At 43.1% G+C, this 19,001-nt stretch overlaps 1 protein-coding gene across 1 annotated transcript in view; it reads right to left on the reverse strand.

The window, feature by feature from the left end:
• Positions 1–976: 976 nt before the first annotated feature.
• LOC307125088 (CCN family member 1) overlaps positions 977–19,001 on the reverse strand; it is a 22,547-nt gene continuing 4,522 nt past the window's right edge. The window contains exons 2-5 of the mRNA XM_079814706.1: positions 18,535–18,748; positions 9,618–10,022; positions 7,609–7,787; positions 977–3,086 (exon numbers count right to left, since the gene is read on the reverse strand). Coding sequence (XP_079670832.1) covers positions 2,781–3,086; positions 7,609–7,787; positions 9,618–10,022; positions 18,535–18,748 — 1,104 coding nt within the window. The 3' untranslated portion in view covers positions 977–2,780. The remainder of the gene's footprint in view (positions 3,087–7,608; positions 7,788–9,617; positions 10,023–18,534; positions 18,749–19,001) is intronic.

The raw sequence follows: 19,001 nt of genomic DNA on the forward strand, positions 1-19,001 counted from the left end.
TTCTGAAATATTTAGTCTGGATGTTGTGAAACTTGCAGGCCAGTGTCATAACCTCCATTTATTTGAGGTTAACTGATTGTTTGACTCCTGTTACTTGTATCTGGGTCATGTCAACCCAAAAATAAAAACAATGGTTTTTGCAAAGAAAATGAACCTTTCTTATTTCCAAGAAAAGTGTCCTGACAGGATTTCAATGTCCATCCAATCATTAGTCGACTGGACTGTACTTAACCTCTTAACTGGTTAATTTTTTTTAACTACTTTATAATAAATCTTTTCTAATCTTTACAAAACGCATATCATCGGAAAGGTCTGCGTCTCAAGGTTCCATATTTGGTGATGGAAGTTACATTTGAATGGAAATTTACAGGAAAATGCATCAAAAAACAATGACAGTCGTGGCTATTTTTGGTACAGCACCTAAACAATCTCATGGGAACTTCAATTTTTGTGATATCAACTTGATTAGACATATGGCTTCAGTTTTATAGTAATTTTAGATTAAATTTTTTTTGTAAAATATATTATATAAAATATTTAGTACAGTAAATTTAAACTTTCATAACTTTTTCATATTTTGAATTTCATTCACTTACGCAAATCTGCCGAGTGTCTGCTTTAAAACAAGACCAAACTTATGTCTATTCCAAAGCATTCTTGAATTACAGCGCTTTAAGTTTGGATGGTGCATTTTCATGTGTATTCTCAAAGGGTTAAGGGGTTAAGTTCTTTAGTTTAAACCAGGGGTGTCCAATCCTGCTCCTGGAGGGCCACTGTCCTGCAGAGTTTAGCTTCATCCCCAATTAAACACACCTGTACCCGCTAATCACATTATTATTAGGCAGAAGAGAAACTTCCAGACATGTGTGTTGAGGCAAACTGCAGGACCGTTGCCCTCCAATCTAATACATAAAAACTATAATATATAAATGTACTCGGCAATATAACAAATTAGAACAAATGTCACAACTGCAGTGAGTTTTTACAAGCCAGTTTATTTGATACATGGTGAGTGGTTGTCCTCTGTCATCAGAGGTAAAACAAATTAGGGGAACTTCCTATGTATAAAAAAAAAAACCTTCAGACCAGATCCAAATCCAGGCAAGTCTTGTTTTTTAATACTACCAAAGTGTGCAGCTTGATGTGGTATTTTATGAAGTATTTATGAAGCATTTAATCACATGTTGGCTACTGTCATTTGATTATATAACTCTGAGACTTGAGGCTGTACAAAAATACGTTAATAAAAGCATACAAACATCAGCTAACTTTAAATAAGATCTATTGCAATGATTGTAATCGTTTAACAATTTCCCCCCTTGCTAGACTGGTTTAAAATCGATAACTCACTGCTCTACCATGCAAAGCATCGGATAAATTAACTATTTGCACCTGTGTCGTTTGAACCACGTTAGTTTTAACAATATTCCTGTGTGTTAAGACGATTAATTCAAATGCGTGACATTTCGCGGGCATATTCCTGACTGGATTTTGCGCGCGAAAACTCACTACACGGTAAATGTTACGCGCACGTTAATAACTTGCGCTAATTAATTGATTCGAGAAGGCAATTGATGTCAAATGTACACAAAACAACAAAGCTGTCACTTTACATGCACGTTGTACTCTCATATAGAGGATGTTGAGGAGATTCCCCCTTCTATATGTAAAGCGCTTTGAGTGCCTAGAAAAGAGCTATATAAATGTATATATGCTGTTCATATTCAGTCAGCTTTCTCCACAACAATACAATATCTCCGAAATGCTGCTGTAATGAACATGGTATCTGACATGTAAAAAAAAGAAAAAGGAGTTTTATTTAATTGAGGTACGATTGGGAAACATAACTTAGCAAAACATATCACAATCATTTTATGACAACATGGCTTCTCACTTGTTCAGAAGTTTGCCTATTTGTGTCTCAAAGCCTGTTCTTCAGGGCAGATGGCACGACGTCACCTCCGTCAGTTCATGCACCAATGCCAGGCAAAAATAGAGACCGCTGCAGCATAAAACACACCGACAACAGTGCCGTTTGCACGGGGCTCTGCCATCACGTGGTAGATTAAAGAGCAGCGTTTGAGAGAACCGTCCCACCCATTACTTTCAAATTACATGTTTACATCAGATGCTGGTGTTTTAAACATATTTTTATTGCAGACCAGAGGGTTACTGGGTTTCTTTCTGCCCCCATGGATGAGGATTGTAATTAGCCGGGAGCAGAGGAGCCGACGTTTTGACGCCAGGGAGCTGCGGCGCTTGGCAGATATCCCTCGGTGAGTTGATGGAGTCATGCGCTCACAAAATGGCTCAGCGGCGAGTCCACAAGCAGCCGAGCCAAAGCTTACAACGACTTCCCGTTGAGTTTCCCTTGTATTTGCCGGCTGTTCTTTGAAGGCAAAGCAAACACTACAAAAGAAGTAAAGACCAGCCCTTTGTGAGCTGTGAGTCGGTCCCACCATGTTTAAAGTGTCTTGTTTTTTTTCTTCTCCAAACCTGCTTAAAGTCTCATCTAGATTGTGCAGGTGCCCCATAATGCATCACTGTTCATGGTGAGGACCAGAAAATCCATTTGTATATATTCACGACCCATCCCGGATCCTCACGGAAAGCGCATCTACTCTAAGGCTCTTGGTACAAGGGATTGGAAACCAAAACGGCCCTTTTTTCTCCACGTGGATTTGCGTTATAATGAGGCCTCGGCCTGGCGTCTACACTTCGAAACGCTACTCTATTGGACGGGGAAGGACACGGGGGCAGGTCTTCAGAGGAACGAGCCGTTAATCGACGAACTTGTGCATGTCCCCGTACAGCCAGCGCTGGGGCGGGAGCGCTGCGTCGTTCAGGTGGCCGCATTCATCATTGCACTTGCAGGATTGCACGAACATGACGGCCCTCTCGAAGCGCTCGCCGCCGGGACAGGCGAAGAGCACAGGGGCCGTTCGAGTGCGCCGGGGAGAGCAGCATCGCCCATCCAGACACATCCCGCAGTAGTTGGGCCGATAGAGACGTGTGCTGCGGCAGCCGGCGTAGCGCAGACGTAGAGGCTCTGGAGACTTCTGGGTACGAGAGCACTTCCTCCCCTTCTGTTGGACAAACACAAGGCAGGTTACACTCACATCTGCCCTGGAAAACAAGTGAGTTAAGGCAATGCAGAGTCACGGGGAAACATCAGTTTAGCACAGGCCCTTAGTGTTTCAAAAAGTGCCCACACTTGAGGTCTTGCACTTGACCACTTCTCTACTTACATTACATATTTTTCCAGAGTTTGGCCAATGTGGCCGTGAAGAAAGCAAGACTTTTGTTTACTCAATGGGACACACTTAAAGGGTTAGTTCACCCAAAAATGAAAATTCTGTCATTAATTACTCACCCTCATGTCGTTCGACACCCGTCAGACCTCCGTTCATCTTCAGACACAAATGAAGATATTTTAGTTGAAATCTGATGGCTCTGAAAGGCCTCCATTGGCTCAATGCACGGTTCACTCTCAAGACCCTTAAAAGGTACTAAAGACGTCGTTACAAAGTCCATCTCACTACAGTGGTTCTAAAATAACTTTATGAATCTGCGAGAATAGTTTTTGTGCGCAAAAAGACCCTAAATAACGACTTATATAGTGATGACGATTTCAAAACACGGCATCATGAAGCTTCGAAGCGTTATGAATCAGTGAGTTGATTCAGCAGTTTGGCGGTTTGACACGCGATCCGAATCATGATTCGACTCACTGATTCATAACGCTTCGAAGCTTCATGATTCTGTGTTTTGAAATCGTCATCACTATATAAGTCGTTATTTAGGGTTTTTTTGCGCACAAAAACTATTCTCGTCACTCCATAAAGTTATTGTAGAACCACTGTAGTGAGATGGACTTTGTAACGACGTCTTTAGTACCTTTTAAGGGTCTTGAGAGTGTAAAGTGCATTGAGCCAATGGAGGCCTTTCAGAGTCATCAGATTTACACTAAAATATCTTCATTTGTGTCTGAAGATGAACGGAGGTCTGACGGGTGTCGAACGGCATGAGGGTAAGTAATTAATGACAGAATTTTCCTTTTTGGGTGAACTAACCCTTTAAGGCCAGAGTATACTTCAATTTTCCTCGCGTGCAGTCGTGTCCGCACAGCTTTCGAAGTATAGAGACAGAGCGACACGCGTCATAATCTGAAGACCACGCCCACAGGGGGGGGGGAACAATCGAACGCTCTCCATTGATTTTGCATTGCGTGAAGCGGCATCCTTGTCATTTCGGACTTATTACAAAAAACAGAACAATGTCTAAAAGCGGATATGTGACAAAGTGTACAGCAAACAAGCTAAACAAAACCCACAACCAAAACCCAGAAGTTTTTATAAGCTATTGACCCAAAAAACGAGCGTTTAAGGACAAAAAAGTGGATACAGGCTATTGAGACAGAGTGCGACACGTTATATTACACTGAGAAGTACACCCACTAGAGGGGAACGTGATCAGCGACAGGAAATATCATATATAAAACTGACATTTGGATATTTGACTTAACAGTGACAACATATTTACTGCACACATAGGTATACTGAGGCATACTGAGTGTCAGGATCCCAAAATTGACCCATTCTTCCTGCTGAAGCGTCACGTTTTACTGCCTTCATCCACTTTTGTCTCCTTAAACTCTCATTTTTTTGGGTCGACAGCTTATAAAAACTTATTTCTGTGTTTTTTAGCTTGTTTGCTAAACCATGGTTAGATGGTGGTCCAGTGGGTTAAACCATGGAACTGAGACGCAGAAGGTTGCTGGTTCGATCCCAGCGGTCACCACCAGTGTGTCCTTGAGCAAGGCACTTTACTCCATGTTGCTCCAGGGGGATTGTCCCTGTAATAAGGGCACTGTAAGTCGCTTTAGATAAAAGCGTCTGCCAAATGCATAAATGTAAATGTTTGCTGTACACTTTGTCACATATCAGCTTTTAGACATTGTTCTGTTTTTTGTTATAAGTCCGAGATTACAAGGATGCAGCCTCACGCAATGCAAAGTCAATGGAGAGCGTTGGATTGTTCCCCCCCCCGCCCCCGGTGTCTAAATACGTTTTGTCTCTATACTCAACCGCGGATTATTCAACACTTGCGCTGTACAATAGTTGTGACTCTTCTGTCTTTCTTGCGCAAGCGCTGTTGACGCGCACCATCCTGATGGCGAAAATTACGTCATGTATAAAGCGAGTGTTAAACTTTCCACATGCGCGAGTATGCAAGGGTCCACGTACACTCTAAAAAAATGGTGCTATATAGTACTAAAAGTGGTTCTTTGGCTCGTAATCATAGCTGTATAGCACCAAATCTTGGTGCTTCAGTGGTTTTTCAGTGGCTCTTTGGGATGATTGAAGTGCTATATAGCACCGCTACCATATATAGAACCTTTTAAGCCCCTGTATGTGTAACGGAGGTCAGCTAGTAGTCGCTGTGAGGGTAAACCTCACTCCTCTGATCTCAAGAGACGCTCTAGCGACTGACACTAGAGGTTGCAGCCTTCAGCCTCCTTGTTAGAGCGTCCGACTCTCATGCCGGCGGACCCGGGTTTGAGTCCCGCTTGGAGCAGGGCGGTTCGAATAGGATGGGTTACATATGGTTCTTCAGCAGTTTTTCAGGGGTTCTTTGGGGTGGTTAAGGTGCTAAATAGCACCAAAGCCAAACACAGAACCTTTTAGGCCCCTTTAAAGGTTCTTTACGAGCCAAAGAACCACTGTTGGTGCTGTTGATGAAGAAATAAAATGCGATACGGCACCTCTTATGGCTTCTACATAGCACCTGTAGAACACCTTTAACGATATGGTGCTATATAGCACCAAAAGTGGTTCCCCTATTACCCCTTTTCCACCAAGGCAGTGCTGGTGCTAGTTCGGAGCCAGAGCCTAGTTTCAAATCTGTTCTTTGTGTTTCCACACCCAAAGCACCAGCTCCGAGCCAGGAAAAGTGGTTCTTAAGTAGCACCAAAACATTGCTGGGCTAGAAGTAAGAACCGATTACGTCAGGCGCTGGGGGCGGGGTCAACAAGACGAACACAAACTTGTGACCGCCATTTTTGAAATAGCAGCTAATGGAGCTAACAGCTGCTGCTCGTTTGTAATCTCCGTCTATACAAATTACGGTGAGCTGCACGAATGCGTTGGATTCGCTGTGTTTTGATGCCGATGTAGGATCGTAAAGCCATGTCCATCAATAGTAACGCAACGTTTGCCATTGTTGATGAAAGGCTTGTCCGCAGCGGTGCTGTGCAGACCGATCGCCGTATGACAACAAGTCCAGCGAGAGCATACGACTCCTTATGCTTTTGATTCACTCAGGCGGTGTTTTGATATCATTAGCGGATCGTCTGTGCAGCGCCGATGCATCTCGAACAAGCCTGGTGTGTTTCAGTGTTTGTGTTTCCCACTGCCTCGCTAGCGTTGCTGAGAAAGATGAGACATATACAGTGACGTAAGACCTGGCTCTGTTGTGGCTCTCTAGCCCGTGGAAAAGCAAACGGTTCTTAGAAGGCTCCTCAGTCGAACCAACTAAGAACTGGGACTAGCACTGGCTCTGAACTAGCACCCGGTTCATTCTGGTGGAAAAGGGGTATATGATTACTAGCCAAGAACCACTTTTAGTGCCATATAGCACCATTATTTTTTGAGTGAAAATTAATTAATCGGAGGGTGTACACCGAAGCTCTTTGCGAACATCCCATTTTGGTCACTAGATACAGAAGCCCCAACTGCGCATGAGCTGGAAAAACAACATGGACTTCGAATTTGAAGAGAGGCCGTGTGAAGAAGTCTGACGCTACCTGCTCCTCTACAATTTGTGGAGGTAAATTGGAAATGTGGAAGTGTACACGCCAATTTACTGCGCATGTGTGGACTCCAGCATACACTTTTAGGAGTATAAAAACAAGTAATCTGTGCTGTCCGTGTATGCCTCCAAACTGGAGCTTACTTTGGGCTTTAATAAGCGCGTGATTGTGGCGCTCCATTTGCAACCAATAAAATGTGCAGCGTGTCACAACCAAATTATATGTAACATCATCTGATTAATTTAACTTACACTGGAAAGTTTTCCTAAACATGATGCGAAATCAGGGCACGTAAGATGTAAAGAATGATGGGATACCCTTGGCCTCAAAGCAAAGGCATAGCCAAGACACACTGCAAAAAAATATTTTACTTCCTCAGTATTTTCTCTTGTATTCCAGCTCAAATATCTGAACACTCTCACACCAAGATACATTCACTTTATAAGCAAAATTACTTAAGATATTAAGTTTTGTTTTCTGAAAAATATATCAAAATTAAGTGATTTCATGCTTCATGACCCTTTCAAATATGCCATTTATTTTTCTAATCCTATTGGCAGATATTTTTTTCCTAGCAAGTTTTGTTTACTAGCAAGTGCACGTTTTATTTTCAGAAAACAACTTAAGTAATTGTGGTGATTTAAGAATGTTTAGATATTTGTACTGGAAAACAAGGCAAAATATTTTTTTTGTGGTCTTAACATATATAAGATTTCTTAAGCTATTTATGCCGAGATATACTGGTCTATCTAGCAGGATCGTGTGGTAAATGTGCAGATCATTTCTGAGACCTTTACCTTTATAGGCACAGCCACAGAGCTACAGGGACGAATGCTGCAGAGTCTGGTTTCCTTCAGCAGTTTGCACTGAGCGTTCTCATTGGTGACCCGAGACGACACGCCCATCCCGCAGCTGCGTGAACAAGGTGTCCAGCTTGTCGTCTGAGCGACACATTGCCGTCCGGCTTGCTTCCACGCTAGGGAGAGCGAGAGAGACAGGGTAAGGTAGTACACTGGCACCATTCACCCTACAGGGAACACTGACGCATAGAGAAAGTGATTACGGAGCATGTGTGGGGCTGGTTCACAAGGATCTACTGGAAAAGAAGCGGCGTGCTGCTCAACACAAGCACTCACACAGAAGTGCATGCAGAAGAAACCGCCACAGCTCACATTGGGACTGATTGTTAATTGAACCGAAACCCAAAGGGTTCGTTCTCACAGGACACATTCTTGCACTCTGCTGCAATACTTTTGATTGTTGGTTTATGTAAACATATGCTAAACAGACGTCATCTTACATCCTGACCCTAGTGAAAAATGAATATACCAAAATGCATTTATTTTATGCCAAGTACACTACATTTACACATGTATGTACTTAATATAAATACCCTGCAATTGTACTGTTGGTATACTAAATTGGTATACTTAAAGTCTGCTAAATTGGAACAACTAATTTTGTACTTAGTGCACTTTAGTTATCCAGAGGTCCAGCTAAAGATATACTTAAGTATATTTGATTGTGCTAAAGTGGAACTATTGCAAGTATACTTTAGGTACACTTTAAATATCTGGCATTGAAAGACTGATATTATACAGAGATCATACTATCCTTACTAATAGGGATATTAAAACACAGTTTAGGCTTAATATTAAGAAATATGCATTGTACAATGAAGTACTCCTAAGTAAATAAATTCTAATATTTATATCAGTCTCAAGTGATATGTCGGTAAATATGTAAATGGATTTGTAGTATAATTGATTTGAAATAAACGTAATTTAAATACATTTTGATAAAAAAAATTCACTAGGGGAGCCAGGGTTATATTGAAATACATAAAATATATATAGAAAAAATATTATTTCATTTCAGTTAGTTGCCAAAGCAACATTTTTTTATTTCCATTTAGATTAAATTGATGTACTAAAATAACACCAATAATAATAAAATAAATAATTATATAATTTAAAACATTAAAAACTATATCGTAAAAAAATATTTAAAAAAAACATCTCATAAAAATGAAATTCTTTTTTTTTAAATTAATATTGGCAAGAAGCCACAGGTAAAAAAAATAACCAACAGAGATCCCCATACAATTTTTCTGAAATGTTTAAATATGTATTTTCTAGTTAAATTTGCAGTAATTTGAAAACATTCCAGAAGATGAATCTGAACATTGGATAGAGCCAGGATCAAAATTCTTGTTTAATTTTGTTGACACATTAGAGTTAAAGGTTTTTAGTGAGGGGATTTTGAATATCTCTTTTTATCACTCCATAAATCAGAAAAAACTGTCAACAGACAGAAAAAAACACATTTTCGTCATGTTTTTAGGAACAAACTGTTATGTGAATGATATATGAACAAACCCAACAGTAAAAACCTTCAGAGTATAGACAGGAATACAACTGTAAGTTTTTGTGTGTGTAAGTGATGCTGAAGTGGAGGAAAAACTCTTTAAAGATACTTACTGTAATTGAAATCTACAGGCGCAAATAGATAAAGTGTAAGAAAATAAACACTTAAATGTGTATTTTGGATGTTTTCTGTCCACTAGTCTGAAAGAAGACAAGTTATGGAAGCCCAAAATCTCAAAACTGATCAGTGTTTGAAAAACAAACAAACAATGGTGTCTTGATTTAACAGATCGGCCTCTTAAATATGCGTGGTCCACACTGTTTTATGCTGGTTTAGTGCAAGTCTAGCATGATTTTGCAAATGGTTGACACATATTGACCGAGGAATCTAGTGCTAAAAAAACTTGGGGACACAGAACAGAACAGAAGAGCGCCCTCACCTGGCAGGTGTTTTCGACTGCGTGGTTTGTCCCACTTTTGCTCCACCTCTATGAGCTCGTTGCTCAGGGAGTCTTTGGGTTTGTAGGGGTATGGCTTCGGCCGGGGCTTCTTAAAGGCGTGCAGGTCAGGGAACAGGTAGGGAGGCGGCTGTGGCCGTCTGAACACGGGCGGCAGGACAGAGGACCCGCCGTGACAGTCCACACTGAGGCAGCACTGGCCGGGGATTTTCACCAGCCGAGGTGCGGGACAGGACGGCGATGCCAGGGGAATGTCTGTGGGGCAAAGAGGCACGCATCCCACCGCCCCATCGATACAGGTGCACTGGTGTTTGCAGCCCGCGCGGAAGTTTTCCCCATTTTGATACATCCGGCCATTATATTCACAAGAGCGACCTTCCAGTTTAGCTGAAAGACAGGAAAGACAGTAGGATACTGAAAGTTACAATTACAATCAATCTTTCCAAAAACGGAAGTATTGTTAACATATGACACCTTAAAGCTACACTGTGTGATATTTTCTCCCATCTAGTGGTGAAAAGGTATATGACCATCCAGTGAATATTAGTTTATGTTCCTCTCAATTCCGATTTCCTTTTAACTCCTACGGTGGCCGATTTAGTCCAAGATTAACATGGCTTCCAGTTCGACCTCGTCCACATTCGACACGGTGCCATCGAGTGTTAAAACGCCAAAGGCGAAGCTTGAATTTACGAGTATGTCCCTCTTTGGCTAATGTACTTTCAAGATGGAGGGGCAACATGGCGACCCGCATTCGAACCCCTCACCCGTATGTATTTACAATAAACTTACGAGAATACTTTATCACTTGAAAGAAGTAAATATACATTAATGAGCACATATATTTTTGAAAGAACTAAGTGTTTTTAGCTAAGAATAAACAAAAAAAGTTACACAGTGTAGCTTTAAGTCCTACCATTATTAGTACACTGCAAAAATGAATGTCCTAGTATTTTTGTCTTGTCTTCTAGTACACATAGCTTAACTTTATTCAATTGAGATACATTTACTTGAGATGCAAAATGACATGAAATATTAAGGGCCAGAATATTAAGGGCCAGATTTTTAAACCCTCTTTTGGCGCAAAAAAACCCATCAGGATTTAGAGACAAGCAGTGATAAATTAGTATCCTGACGTAGTCATACTCAATTTCTAGTCAGAATAGGAGTCTGATTCTGCTCCGTTGGGCTGTGATTATGGGGCGTGTTTCAACCGAACCAGGAAAGACCTCAATTGGATAGACCTACAACCAATCAGAGCAACGGAGCGACGCATAACGTTAGTTGTCAAATGTCAACAGAACTCAACTTCACACTGTGTTGCCAAGTCTGCGGGTTGAAGCGACCCCAATTATGTGATAAACAGACCCAGGAATGCGATTTTTAGCAGGAAGCCCTGCCAAAATAACACATATTTTACCCCCGGAAAGCTATTGTGCTTGTTTTTGGCTAGTTTTGAGTATAGTAAAGGCGAATGCATATACGAACAAGTTCTCCGTTTAGGATTAGAATAAATTCAACCCAAGCGCCTTTGATGACGTGATGTTTACGTTACTGTTTATCATCTGTCCATCATCGTCTAAAGCCCGCCCTGACAATTTCATTGGTCCGAACAGTTTCTGTTCGGGCATAATTACTTCTCTACGGATCAAGTCCAGACCGAACTGCCCGAGCTCAAATGTTGTGGGCGGGGCTAAGTTCGGCTGGCATCCAGGCTAATAAATTAGTGCTGAAAAGGCATGGACAGGGTTATTTTTGTGGCTGACTTTTTGAATATGCATTTGTAGGAATTTCCCTTTCAGACGCAAAATTTATGGGACGAGAGTATTTAAATTAATCACGCAAGCTCATTTACTAAGGTTTGCCGCAAGCCTGCCATCGTGTTGTAAACTGAAGCCAAAGTGTCTCGATCGCCCCCAGGTGGTTGGTCCCAGTATAGCTCATAACCCCCACCTCTCTATGGGACGCGAGACAAACTAAACAATCAAATTACACTTCAAATAATTTTTTCCCAAAGATGGCTTCTGTCATTTTAAGCAGTTTTTATCACGGTGATTTCATTTCAAGTGTTTGTTTTTTTAAATAAGTTTAGTTTTAGTGAGTTATTTGATGCTATAAAAACAGGGGGTGTGACGTCATGATTGACAGCTGAGTTATCACTGAGGCACTAGCAGACTTTTTCCGGGATTTTCAGGAGGAGATTGGAGTTTTAGCTTTCATTTCTACATTTCCATAACTGTTTATTTCACACCAACATAATGAATTGTTCTGTATCTGTGAGAGTATGGGCGGGCTTTTGATATCTTTTGATATGGTGTCAGCGCCATATTCGGACCCCCGGAGGCTTCACTTCTCTTCAGTGGAAGGTGGTGAAGACGCGTCGTCCATATTTTTTACGGTCTATGGTTTGCGCTCGTCAATTCACTGGTGTTTGCGCCATTATTTAACGCATAAAAAAAGCATGTCTTAAACCAGACGCTAACTGTCTGTGTGCTTTAATTTGCGTGTCGTCAGTAGATCACGTGCAGAACTTTACACACCCATCTGTGCTTTTATGGAATTGCGCTCTCATGCTAATTTGCCCTGTTTAGTAAATCTGGCCCTTAGTCTTGTTTTCTAAAAAAAATATTAAAATTTAGTTTTTGCTTAAAACAAGAAAGCATATCTGCCAGTGGCGACAGAAGAATGACAAAATGGAAAGTTTGCATAACTAAGAAGCAAGAAACGTTTAAAACACAGAGTGTCTATTAGCCCGCCTTGTCCACAGAGGCTATTTACACTAACTCCGCCCACTGACGTCTGATTGGGCCAGACAAAGTTATGGAAGACAATGATTGGCCAACAGTAGTAGTAGTGTAGGGGTAAGGCGTGGGGCAGAAAGTTTAGACGCAAACCGACTCAAGTTTGAGTCCGCCTTTTGCAGAACTCGCTCTAATCCACATATCAGATCGGAAAGGCATTTATTTTCAGTAAAAATGAAGAAAATATCCGAAGGGTGTGAATAAACGGTCTAATGTGTGTATAATCATAAAGGGCTGAGGGGTAGGTTTAGGGAGGGCTTCATTGTCCCATTTAATAATGTTAACCCTCTGTTGCTCTTCGTTTAGGGGTTGCATTGGTTGTCTTCCCGGTCATAAGTGACCGGCCACCTAAAAATTAAACTTCCTCCACCCCAGTAAAACCAATGCAATTTATTTTTCTTCAATAATATTTTTTCTTTTTAATTTTGTATTTTGAGATGATTTGATGGTATTTTTTTATATTTGTGCAATAATTATGGTCTATTTTTGCCATTGAAAATTATACAAATTTTTGTATTTTTTATTATTGCAGTATTTCAGGTTAAAATAGAGACTAGGCCTTCAAAATAATTTTTTTTGAAGGCAGATTAGTGCCCTCTTTTGGAATTATTTAAGAAATCCTGCAACCGTGTGTAATCACTAGAGGTCTCTATGGAGAGGCTTGAGGATACACTAGTTCTCTTTTGAACACATTTAATGATTTTTTTTTAATGGATTTGAATATATTTTTTAAAAAATCTCAAATTTACTATTTATTTATTTACTAATTACTATTTATTATAAAGTTTTAGATTTTTTTGTTAGAAATATAGATTTTTTTCTTTGAATTTGTGTTTTTACAGATTTCCAATTCATTTCCTATGGTGGTCATTTTTGACCGAAGAGCACTAGTGGGAGTATTTTGTTTACGACCAATTAGCATGCTCGAATCATGACCCCAATTTGTTTGTGTGTTTACATACCTAATGCTAGAAAAGTCACCAAGTTTCATATCATTCAGATGAAGCTGTGATTTTTTTAAATTTCAAAACAGAAAATGTTCCAGTCAGACCGAAGAGCACCAGAGGGTTAATAAAGATATAATCATTTACACACTATGTTATTATTGCATACCGTTTAATGTACAACAACACTGAGGTGCAAACAGTATCTGCCACTGAGTATAAACAGCATCTAACTACCATTTACACTTATAGCAAAGAAAATACCGCAATTTTTACATCATGTAAATAGAATCTATTGCTATTTGCAAATGTAAAATATTTGACATTTTGAAGGTTGAAGTTTTTTTTCCTTTGCATACCTTAATGGGAACATTCTTAGGGCATATTTTTGTTAGCTGGAGTTTTTTTTGGTGTTTTCCAGTAAAAAATATATAAACATCCTTTAGATAAGCAGGCATTTGTTTTGACCTCCTTTCAGAGGGTTCAAGCTGGAATTATTTGCATTGAGTTATTATCCAGAAAGAAGACGACCCGCTCAGAGTGACAGTGAGGGGTTAAACAGAGATTGACACTCTATCCTTTGCTTTTATGAGAGAGGCTCTATGTTTAGGGCCGAGTGGAATTTTGACTTGTTTACAATGTCGTTGAGCGTCAGATAGTCTTTGGGTCTGCTGAGACGCCCCCTAAACCCCCCTTTAGTCCAACTCAAATAACTGCCTTAATATAGCAACTACCCCAGTGCACAAAATATCCTCTGTATGTGAGGAAATGAATGTGCATGTCTTAATAAATATAAACCCTGAGGTAGTGGGCCGCCAGACTACACCAGTCCCCTGTGTAACCCAAGTTAGAATCAAATTATTCACCAATTAGTCATTAAATTCATTATTCATGAGAATTATTGAAAGGTTCAGACATTATATGAATGCACTCCAACCTTTGAATAAATATAAAATTTTCATTAATGAATATAAAATTAAAATAAGAGAGTTGTCCTTCCTGTATTGATGTATTTCCCATTGAAACTGGGAAGTTGGGAAGGGACATCAAAGGGTTTGCTCAATTTTTTTTATAAATATCGAGTTGCCCTTAGTTTGTTTCTCATCCTGACAAAACGAAGAGTTATATATATCGATCAGGCATAACATTATGACCTAATATTGAGTTGGTCCCTCTATTGCTGCCAAAACAGCCCTGACCCGTCGAGGCATGGACTCCTCTAGACCCCTGAAGGTGTGCTGTGGTATCTGGCATTTAAGTCCTGTAAGTTGCGAGGTCAAGCCTCCATGGATCGGACTTGTTTGTTCAGCACATCCCACAGATGCTCGATTGGATTGAGATCTGGGGAATTTGGAGGCCAAGTCAACGCCTCAAACTATTCCTGAAGCATTTGTGCTTTGTGGCAAGTCGCATTATCCTGGTGGTACTTGCTTATGAACATCCACATGGATGGAGGACCCAAGGTTTCCCAGCAGAACATTGCCCAAAGCATCACTGCCTCTGCCGCCACGCCTTCTTCCCATAGTGCACCTGGAGCCATGTGTTCCCCAGGTAAGAGACGCACACACATCCGGCCATCCACGAGATGTAGAAGAACACGTGATCCTCAGACCAGCATCTTCTTCCATTGCTCCGTGGTCCAGTTCTGATGCTCGCGGGCCACTGTTGGTGCTTTGGGCGGGGTCAGGGGTCAGCATGGGCACTGGTCAGGGGCTGTGCCGCCCCATACACAACAAACTGAGATGCTCTGTGTATTCTGACCCCTTTCTATCAGAACCAGCATTAACTTCTGGAGCAGTTTGAGCTCCAGTAGCTCGTCTGTTTGATCGGCCCACACGGGCATCAATGAGCCTCGGCCGCCCATGACCCTGTGGCCGGTTCTCCACTGTTCCTTCATGACCCTGTGGCCGGTTCTCCACTGGTCCTCCATGACCCTATGGCCGGTTCTCCACTGGTCCTTCATGACCCTGTGGCCGGTTCTCCACTGGTCCTCCATGACCCTGTGGCCGGTTCTCCACTGGTCCTTCATGACCCTGTGGCCGGTTCTCCACTGGTCCTCCATGACCCTGTGGCCGGTTCTCCACTGGTCCTTCATGACCCTGTGGCCGGTTCTCCACTGGTCCTCCATGACCCTGTGGCCGGTTCTCCACTGGTCCTCCATGACCCTGTGGCCGGTTCTCCACTGGTCCTTCATGACCCTGTGGCCGGTTCTCCACTGGTCCTTCATGACCCTGTGGCCGGTTCTCCACTGGTCCTCCATGACCCTGTGGCCGGTTCTCCACTGGTCCTTCATGACCCTGTGGCCGGTTCTCCACTGGTTCTCCATGACCCTGTGGCCGGTTCTCCACTGGTCCTTCATGACCCTGTGGCCGGTTCTCCACTGGTCCTCCATGACCCTGAGGCCGGTTCTCCACTGGTCCTCCATGACCCTGTGGCCAGTTCTCCACTGGTCCTTCATGACCCTGTGGCCGGTTCTCCACTGGTCCTTCATGACCCTGTGGCCGGTTCTCCACTGGTTCTCCATGACCCTGTGGCCGGTTCTCCACTGGTCATTCATGACCCTGTGGCCGGTTCTCCACTGGTCCTCCATGACCCTGAGGCCGGTTCTCCACTGGTCCTCCATGACCCTGTGGCCGGTTCTCCACTGGTCCTTCAAGACCCTGTGGCCGGTTCTCCACTGGTCCTTCATGACCCTGTGGCCGGTTCTCCACTGGTTCTCCATGACCCTGAGGCCGGTTCTCCACTGGTCCTCCATGACCCTGAGGCCGGTTCTCCACTGGTTCTTCATGACCCTGTGGCCGGTTCTCCACTGGTCCTCCATGACCTTGAGGCCGGTTCTCCACTGGTCCTCCATGACCCTGAGGCCGGTTCTCCACTGGTTCTCCATGACCCTGAGGCCGGTTCTCCACTGGTCCTCCATGACCCTGAGGCCGGTTCTCCACTGGTTCTTCATGACCCTGAGGCCGGTTCTCCACTGGTCCTCCATGGCCCTGAGGCCGGTTCTCCACTGGTTCTTCATGACCCTGAGGCCGGTTCTCCACTGGTCCTCCATGACCCTGTGGCCGGTTCTCCACTGGTTCTTCATGACCCTGAGGCCGGTTCTCCACTGGTCCTCCATGACCCTGAGGCCGGTTCTCCACTGGTTCTTCATGACCCTGAGGCCGGTTCTCCACTGGTTCTTCATGACCCTGAGGCCGGTTCTCCACTGGTCCTCCATGGCCCTGAGGCCGGTTCTCCACTGGTTCTTCATGACCCTGAGGCCGGTTCTCCACTGGTCCTCCATGACCCTGTGGCCGGTTCTCCACTGGTTCTTCATGACCCTGAGGCCGGTTCTCCACTGGTCCTCCATGACCCTGAGGCCGGTTCTCCACTGGTTCTTCATGACCCTGAGGCCGGTTCTCCACTGGTCCTCCATGACCCTGTGGCCGGTTCTCCACTGGTCCTCCATGACCCTGAGGCCGGTTCTCCACTGGTCCTCCATGACCCTGAGGCCGGTTCTCCACTGGTCCTCCATGACCCTGAGGCCGGTTCTCCACTGGTCCTCCATGACCCTGTGGCCGGTTCTCCACTGGTCCTCCATGACCCTGTGGCCGGTTCTCCACTGGTCCTCCATGACCCTGTGGCCGGTTCTCCACTGGTCCTCCATGACCCTGTGGCCGGTTCTCCACTGGTCCTCCATGACCCTGTGGCCGGTTCTCCACTGTTCCTTCATGACCCTGTGGCCGGTTCTCCACTGGTCCTCCATGACCCTGTGGCCGGTTCTCCACTGGTCCTTCATGACCCTGTGGCTGGTTCTCCACTGGTCCTTCATGACCCTGTGGCTGGTTCTCCACTGGTCCTTCATGACCCTGTGGCCGGTTCTCCACTGGTCCTTCATGACCCTGTGGCTGGTTCTCCACTGGTCCTTCATGACCCTGTGGCCGGTTCTCCACTGGTCCTTCATGACCCTGTGGCCGGTTCTCCACTGGTCCTCCATGACCCTGTGGCCGGTTCTCCACTGGTCCTCCATGACCCTGTGGCCGGTTCTCCACTTTTCCTTCATGACCCTGTGGCCGGTTCTCCACTGGTCCTTCATGACCCTGTGGCCGGTTCTCCACTGGTCCTTCATGACCCTGTGGCCGGTTCTCGACTGGTCCTTCATGACCCTGTGGCCGGTTCTCCACTGGTCCTTCATGACCCTGTGGCCGGTTCTCCACTGGTCCTTCATGACCCTGTGGCCGGTTCTCGACTGGTCCTTCATGACCCTGGGGCCGGTTCTCCACTGTTCTTCCTTGGAGCACTTCTGATAGAGACTGACCACTGCAGACCGGGAACACCCCATTAGAGCTGCAGTTCTGGAGATGCTCTGACCCAGTCGTCTAGCCATTACAATCTGGCCCTTGTCAAACTCGCTCAAATCCTTACGCTTGCCCATTTTTCCTGCTTCTAACACATCAACTTTGAGGACAAAATGTTCACTTGCTGCCTAATATATCCCACCCACTAACAGAGATCATCAGTGTTACTCACTGCACCGGTCATAATGTTATGCCTGATTGGGGTGAACTACACATCCAAAGCAAATTTGGTCTTTAAAAATCTGACACTTTATAAATCAAATAAAGTAAATTTGCATTATCATATACACTTATTTACTTAATACAATGTATTTAAATTAGTTTGCATCAGTCTAGTTTTTATAAAAAATTATACATTATAGAAATGTACATTAAATGGAAGTAGCATATAATGTGATATGCCCTATGCAAATGCATTTAAATATATATTTTTACATGATTTAAATGTATGAATTCTATACATTTAAATACATTAATGGAAATGTTTTCGTATAAAAATCGTACATTGAAATTATTTTGCATAACCATTTACTATATGTATATAATCTGTAAGAAATAATACAAGATTCAACACATTTTTTTAATGTAATTTAAGTTGAAATGACCTAAACATCCAAGTTGATTGTACTTAACAAAAATTGAGGCACCAACAATTTTTTTCACGGATGGATGGATTTCATTTGTATTTAAATGTTTAAAATTTAAACAGCTTGTTTTAGTTTATATTAGCATATATTGTGACATAGCAAATATTTAAATGATTTTTAAAGAAATCCCCATAAATCAAAATCAGAGTTGTGTTGTTTTGTCGACTGACCTCGGCAGATTCCGTGGATACTGGCCACATCGTTGCCATAGTTACACTCCAGGCCCTTGTGATGGTCGCATGGTCTGTCGTCATGGCAATCGTCGTTCAGTTGGGCGGCACAAACCTTACAGCAACCGCAGCCATCGGGCACCGCGCTGACCCCCGGCGGGCACACGGGCCGCTCCACCGGACACTTGCAGACCTTAGGACACCTCGCGCCAACCTGCACACGGGACACACACACACGGTGGGTTCAGTTTGAGTTCGGCCTCATAACACCTCTAAATAATAACCGATGTAAGCACATTAGTAAAAAATATGTGAATATAATTGTGGTTAATCTGATTAAAATGCATCAGGATAGCTGACAGCTAGAGATGAAATCGCCTCTCGTACATTTATTTAAATGTAGAAAATGTTTGATTTCTTATAAATGTGCATTTATAAGACGTTAACGTTTTTACTTTGAATGGGTG

This window comes from Gobio gobio, assembly GCF_949357685.1.
Source record: "Gobio gobio genome assembly, chromosome: 1".
In the NCBI taxonomy this organism is placed as follows: Eukaryota; Metazoa; Chordata; class Actinopteri; order Cypriniformes; family Gobionidae; genus Gobio; species Gobio gobio.